Source organism: Musca domestica, unplaced genomic scaffold (genome assembly GCF_030504385.1).
Source record: "Musca domestica strain aabys unplaced genomic scaffold, Musca_domestica.polishedcontigs.V.1.1 14, whole genome shotgun sequence".
In the NCBI taxonomy this organism is placed as follows: Eukaryota; Metazoa; Arthropoda; class Insecta; order Diptera; family Muscidae; genus Musca; species Musca domestica.
The window spans coordinates 14964957-14972640 of record NW_026712192.1 but is presented as its reverse complement, the minus strand read 5'-3'; the positions used below and the strand labels follow the sequence as shown (position 1 = coordinate 14972640).

At 32.1% G+C, this 7684-nt stretch overlaps 2 protein-coding genes across 2 annotated transcripts; one reads left to right on the top strand and one right to left on the bottom strand.

The window, feature by feature from the left end:
• Positions 1-3102: 3102 nt before the first annotated feature.
• Positions 3103-3879, top strand: LOC131801054 (uncharacterized). Its single transcript, XM_059119019.1, has 2 exons — positions 3103-3372; positions 3438-3879. The coding sequence occupies exons 1-2, from the start codon at positions 3356-3358 to the stop codon at positions 3877-3879; spliced, it is 459 nt and encodes a 152-aa protein (XP_058975002.1). The 5' UTR covers positions 3103-3355.
• Positions 3880-4382: 503 nt separating this feature from the next.
• Positions 4383-5756, bottom strand: LOC131801118 (putative nuclease HARBI1). Its single transcript, XM_059119227.1, has 4 exons — positions 5536-5756; positions 5043-5484; positions 4842-4986; positions 4383-4788 (listed from the first exon to the last, which is right to left on the bottom strand). Exons 1-4 carry the CDS (start codon positions 5652-5654, stop codon positions 4418-4420), a joined length of 1077 nt encoding a protein of 358 aa, XP_058975210.1. The 5' UTR covers positions 5655-5756; the 3' UTR covers positions 4383-4417.
• Between the last annotated feature and the right edge of the window lie 1928 nt (positions 5757-7684).

Genomic DNA, 7684 nt, shown 5'->3' with positions numbered 1-7684 from the left:
GATTTATTTACCAGTGAATGTGAAAGAAATAAGTTCTCTCAAAATTTGGATTACTGATCAAGAACAACGTCAAATAAATTTTCGAGGTGAAGAAATTTCTCTGCATTTAAGACCTATAGCAAAATGATTATCTATAACAAATACTTAAAAAAGCAGAAAGAATCTCACATTCCTATAAAGACAATCGAACCTAAAAGACGATTACTGATGGAAAAAAATAAACATTTTTTGAAATCTATTAAATTACGCATAAAAGAAAATGTCTGAAATATTAAACGTTGAAGATGCACTATTCTCAGATGATAACATTATTAAAAAAAGGTTATCATAGTTACATGCCGTTCTTTTAAAAATAATAATGAAATAAGAATCACAATACAAAATCAAGATTTATATGTTTTACCGAGCGAAAGTTACATTTACGTTGAAGGTCTAATTACAACATCAACAGGAGAAACTACACCAAACGCTCGCTTACGCAACAATTGCATTGCATTCTTATTTGATGAAATCCGATATGAACTCAATAGTATTGAAATTGATCGTACACGTTATTTAGGAGCATCGAGCACCATAAAAAAATTTTGCATCTCTCACAAGTCTTGAAAGCAATATTATGAGAAATGCTGGATGGAATAATGGTGATGATTCACCTTTGAGTGTTTTTAATTTTTGTATACCCCTTAAAATGCTATTGGGGTTTGCAGAAGATTATCAAAAAAATAAATTTAAATAGCAAGCATGATCTTATTACGCTGCGCAGTTCAACAGATCATAATGCCTGCTATTCTATAGATCCTAAGGAAAAAATAAATTTACAAATTACTAACATATCATGGAGAATACCCCAAATACGTTTATCAGACCTTTGAGTGTTTTTAATTTTTTATACCCCTTAAAATGCTATTGGGGTTTGCAGAAGATTATCAAAAAATAATATTAAATATGCTGCGCAGTTCAACAGATCATAATGCCTGCTATTCTATAGATCCTAAGGAAAAATTAAAGTTACAAATTACTAACATATCATGGAGAATACCCCACATACGTTTATCAGATCCGTCAAAGTTGCAGATTATGAAAATTGTAAACAATGGAAAGTCTCTACTTATCGCTTTTCGAAGTTGGTATTTTCATTTTAATCCAACATTCCAAGGTGCAACCAAATGTCAGTGGAATGTGAAGTTGTCAACTAATAGAGAACGACCTCGCTTTATTCTACTCGCTCTGGAAAAGGAAGGAAAATTTATTCATTCTAATTTGGTTAATGTTAAGGTTCATTTAAATTCAGAAACATATCCATATGATGATTTAAACTTGAAGTTTGATGAAGGTAGATATGCAGTGCTATACGATATGTATGCAAAGTTTCAACAAAACTACTATTTGAAAGAACCACAACCCATTCTATCATGGGAGAAATTTAAGGATACCCCGATTGTTGTAATTGATGAATTTATTCATTGAATTTATTCATTCTAATTTGGTTAATGTTAAGGTTCATTTAAATTCAGAAACATATCCATATGATGATTTAAACTTGAAGTTTGATGAAGGTAGATATGCAGTGCTATACGATATGTATGCAAAGTTTCAACAAAACTACTATTTGAAAGAACCACAACCCATTCTATCATGGGAGAAATTTAAGGATACCCCGATTGTTGTAATTGATGTTAGCCATCAGAACGGAATTGTTAAAAGTGGACCAATATATGTAAGAGTTGAATTTGAAACTAATACACAAATACCTGCAGGTATATCCGCATATTCCCTTATCCTTCATGATAGATTGATTGAATATAACCCATTAAATGGTATTGTTCGCAAAATTATGTAATAGTTATACTCACTTAATTATAATACTACCGATTATGAAAATAAATAAAACAATAAAGAATTTTTTAAAAAATATATCACAGTGTTTTTTATTCTACAATTATAATATATTTATATATTTACAAAATAGGTATTTACAAATAAAGTATAATGAATATATATTAATGATGATGATTATTAATTAAAAAAACATTGAATCGATATCCATTGCTTCATTATAAAGATTCCTAAAATTGTTTTCCCATTCTATAGCAACATGTCCACAGGCATATGTACTTATTTTGTCTTCTCTAACCATTCTTTTTGTATCTTTTAAATTTAATACCACCTTATATAAGTCATTTGTATATTTTCATGAAGTTTCGATCTAAAGTAAAACATAGTATCACTTGTCACTTTTTCATTAAATAAACTATTCTTGTAATCATTAATATTATGTCGCCCAATGACGCACTTTTTAACTCCTTTGGCTTTTTTAATCTCTCCCCCATTATCCACCTTATACGAATACATTTTCGGACCTAACCCAACAAATTCAAGCATTATTTTACCAGAATTTTCATCCTTCATCATACCTATAACTTTTTTATTACGACGTATATGTTATACAAATTATTTTCTGGGTATGAAGATGTGTCGAAGTGTAGATCGATATCATCTATACTATCTTCACATACATCTTCCGTATAGATCGTTTATATGAAGGAATCGGTATCCATGTAATTTAAAATTACACGTTCACCAAATTTCTTCTTCACATATTCGTAATGGAAACCATACATTTTCCATTTAGCTAATTCAAGTATACAGAACCCTAAATATATGGGCTTATCATATGTAACACATAATCGCTCCATTTGAACAGCCCAAAGATCTTCTAAAAATTCTGCAATGCTATGAAGTTTGGTTTATTCCTCCAATTTGTTGTTAATCTTATGTCTTTACGCTTGTCAATGTTTTCCATTGTTTTATCAAAAACATTGTTTTATCAAAAACATTGTTTTATCAAAAACATTGTTTTATCAAATTCAATAAAAGTTTCGCAAAAAATCATTAGTAGCATTGTTTTTATTAATATATGAGGCTAACCATGGCGATTGTGCAAAAGATATAACCCTATGCACTTTTTCTAATACTAATCCGTTATCTAGACATTGCTTCAATGTCATATAATGTATAGCATATTCTTTTTTCGATGCAAAGTCAGCTATTAATTTATTAAATTTTGAATCTCCAACCCTTTTATTCTCTGAACAAAACGGCAAATCATTCACCCTTATTATGGCTGGCGTAGTCGTATCGAAAATTGCAAGTTGACGCGTCGTAACGACTAATTGGTATTTTGTGTGTCGTATGCGAGAAATTACAACTCTGTATGAAATTCTGTTACAATTTTCGTACCACAAGACACGTTCTAATTCGACAAATGCTGCAAAATTAGTCGTTAGAGATTTTGTTGCCGACAACACACAAGTTTTCCCAAATTGAGTTTACAAAAGAATAAATTATATACAAAATGGATTTGAATAAGAAGTATGTATCAACATTACAAAAATATATGTATGTATGTAAAGCTATTAACATTTATATTTTTCTAGATTTAAAGTCACAACGAAAAAACAATTTGATGAAATGATCCAGATTTTGCAAAGGAATCCAAATTTGGCTAGAGGTTACAGCAGTGGCTTGAAAAAAGTTAACATTAAGGAAGAATGGAACAAAATTGGTGAAAAACTCAATATCTTGGGACCGCCGGTTCGAACTGGCGAAGCCTGGATGAAAGTCTGGGCCGACTACAAATTTAAATTGAGGAAGAAGCTTGTTCATAACAAGGCAGAATGTCGTGCTACAGGTGGAGGGCCCTTCAAGCAGTTCATTTTAAGCGAAACGGAGGAAGCAGCATCACGCCTGTTACAATTGGAGACAATTGTAAATGCAGGGAACCAAGCAATTGGAATTCAACAGCGTCCAATACTGGGTTTGAAATTGGCGAGGACAAAGAAAACCACAATCCCTGCATACCCACTCCTCCAAGCGTAAACAGATTTCACCGAAATACGCAACAGAAGCAGGTTGTTGTCATCCAAGATGTCTGTACGCTTCCCTCTGTAAGCACAAATAACCCGAATCAAAATGAACTTCAGGAAGAGGTTCCAACGACTTCTTCAAAAAGACAAAAGAAAAGTGACCACAAATATGAACTTCTTGAAGAGCAGCTGAAGGTGCAAACAGAATTATATACTGATGTTAAACGATCATTAAATGATATTGAGAGGTACCAACGCAAAAACTACAAACTGAATGAAGAGTTGTTAAAACAAAGAAAAATTAGTTACAAGTTAAAGGAAGAAAAATTAAAACTTCTTAAAGAAGAATATAAAAATAAGGCGGAATTCAGAAAGGAGTTATTGCGATGTAGGAAAGATGAAATTGAAATTGAAAAGAGACGTCTGGAATTAGAAGAAATAAGGAGTGGATTTCAGTGAAACTATTTATGTTATAACTTAAAGCATAGCTTTTATATTTAAATATTAAAAATTAATTTTACTTTTTATAAGATAATTAATAATAAAATGAATTAATTACTTAAAGATAGCATTATTGATGATCTTATGTCTAATGCATTCAAATCGTCGTTCATTTCAACATCATTTGAATCTGTCATGAAGTAGGGGTTTGCGTTAACTATCGGCATTTCAATTTTGAAATGTATGCAAGTATTGTGTAACGCTGCACAAACTGCTGTTACTTTTCCACATATATCAGGGGTGTAATGCAATTGTCTCGCTCCTAATATACAACGAAATCTGTTCTTCAACACCCCAATTGCTCGTTCAACTATATTTCTTGTTTTTGAATGTATTTTGTTGAATCTACACTCTGGTGAGCCTTCGTCAGCTGATCTAAATGGCGTAATTAAAAATTTTTCCAATGGATATCCTGCGTCACCTAAAACAACGAACTTGATATAAGTCATAACTAATTTTATTTAATATATGTACCTAATATCCATGTATTTCTTTCGCCATTGTCAAAGTTTTCTTTCATGTGTTGTTTCAAATCACTTGTATTCCAAACCAACGAGTCGTGAACGGATCCATGATGGTGTGATGAAATATATCTAATTCTTAATTTATGATCACACACCTACAATAATACAGAGAGTAAAGCTATTTGCATTATTTATAAGTTATGCAACATACCACCGTTACGTTGAGACTGTAGAATCCTTTCCGGTTCAAGTATTTGAATCTCTCTTCCATTCTTGGCGCAACAATTTTTATGTGCGTTCCATCAATACATCCAATCACACCAGGAAATCCAGTATTTTGCAATAAATGTTCCTTAATTTCATATTTCTCTTCTTCAGTGGTGGGAAAAGAGATCCAATTTGGACACAGCTTATTATGCAATACTTCTATGCACTCGCGGAACACATTGCTGACAGACGACTGTGATAAACTGACATTGAAATCGTTCCCAGCACCCTTTTGATAACTTCCTTCAGCCAGTATTCGCATTGTTGCGGCTAGTTTTAGTGTATTTGGGACACTTGTAGATTTAACCCGGTTACGGAGGTCTGGAGTGATTTGACCCAAAACATATTTAAATGCATCCTTACTAAGCCTGAAGTAACTAACAAATCTAGAGAAAAATATTTATTTTAGCTTCTTCCTCATTTTACATTTTACTTACTGGGAATCAGTCATGGAAAATATGTTAGACTCTTGCCGCAATATTTTTCGCCTCACGTTTAAATCATTTTGAATATACTCATCTTCATCCTCAGATAAAAAATTGCCAACACTTAACATATTTCAATATTTAATTAAACAAATGATCGTTTTACTTCAACTATTTCAACTGACGCATTTATTTCTTTTAACCGGGTAGCTCGTAAATTCTACAATTGTTTATTATTCTTCCTCATTTTACATTTTACTTACTGGGAATCAGTCATGGAAAATATGTTAGACTCTTGCCGCAATATTTTTCGCCTCACGTTTAAATCATTTTGAATATACTCATCTTCATCCTCAGATAAAAAATTGCCAACACTTAACATATTTCAATATTTAATTAAACAAATGATCGTTTTACTTCAACTATTTCAACTGACGCATTTATTTCTTTTAACCGGGTAGCTCGTAAATTCTACAATTGTTTATTATTCCAGAGCACCCTGCTTTTTTACATCTATTACAAAAAAGACGTAGTCGAAAATTGTACATAATACCAAAAATTTTTATTTACGACAACGCCTACGACTACGTCTACGACACTTGAACGCCTACGACAACGCCAACCATAATAAGGGTGATTATGTTCATCGTGGAGAGTTTTTGGATAGCCTAAGGTGACTTCGTAAACATAACCAGTATCTATATTTGGTATGAATTTTTTAATATCCTCAGGATTTGTAATCATTTCCTGCGGCTCCAACCACTTAAATTCTCTGTGTGGGAGATATTGCTGCATAGCCCATCCATATAAATTATTAGCATCGATATATAATAGATAACTCGAAGGGGAGTTTTTATCGTAGTTCTCCATATATTTGTTGTTAGCCTTAGTATATCTTCTCGAGCATTGTGTTAAACCCCCACGAATGCCATTCTTAAAGAAATTGAACATATCTAGATCCGTTAGCAGATCTAGATCTACCTGAGTATGTCTAAGCATGGCGTCAAATGGCAATCAAGGTGCTGTATAATACTGACAGGGATCTAGCTTATGAATACTTTTGCACGATTTCCAGAAATTTTCGAAAACGTCAGTGAGGAGTAGCACATCAGTCTTCAAATATAATTCCATATAATCACGCAAAGTTTTACAATTAAATGTTTCCCAGACTTTAATTGCATGATTATATTCATCTTCACTACATTTCCTATCATTTAACTTACTATAAAATTCTTTAATGGGTAGAAGAGAGGTTTCATTTAACTTATTAAATAATTTCAGTTATTCATAGCAGAATTTACCTTTCCTTCGCATTAAATTCATTATTTTTCGGGAAATGTTTCCGTATAGATAATAGAGCAGAATTCTCACAATAGCTAGCCAACACATCTAAACTTGAAGCCATAAACCGTAGCGAATCTAAAAATCTGTATTCCAATGTTTGTTTATTTTCCATATCAATATTATGTGATAATGGAATATAACTTTCTTTATTCTGAGGAATAATAGTTGTCTTTCCAAGTATGGTACTTAGCAGCTCTTTCACAAATAAATGACAGTCGTATGCCGAAAAATTATGAAAAAATATTGGGATAAATTTTGGAATAGTATAGTTCAAGTTACACTCATTATGTACAGCTCGCCTATATTGACCAGTTATATGGGAATGATCGCGAACTGTATCATTATACAACTTCTTATCACATATGTGACAAGATTCTGCATCAATGTCTCTATCTCTAAAGGTGTTAACGGTGTCATTGGGCGATTCAGTATCAAGTAATCATTATAAATCTTTCTACACTCTTCATCTAACTTTTCTACAAATTTCTGAGCAGCATCCTCTCCAGAATAAATAAAGAATTTATCAAGACTGCTATCAAAGGAGCATTTAATATTGAAACCAAATGCACAAGGGACATGTTTATTCACTTTTTTATCTTCTCCCCTAACATTTTCTAATACACACTCAAAGTCAGCATATATGACAAATGGTACATCTAGCTGTTTTTATAATTATTAAAAACTACACTATCTTTTCCTGGCTCGGGCATTTCGGTAACAACCCGACTACACTCTACCCTATGCTTATTCATTAGATCTAATCTAGCTGTATAGTAGAAACATTGATTACAAATCTGTAATCGTGATTTTGTTGATG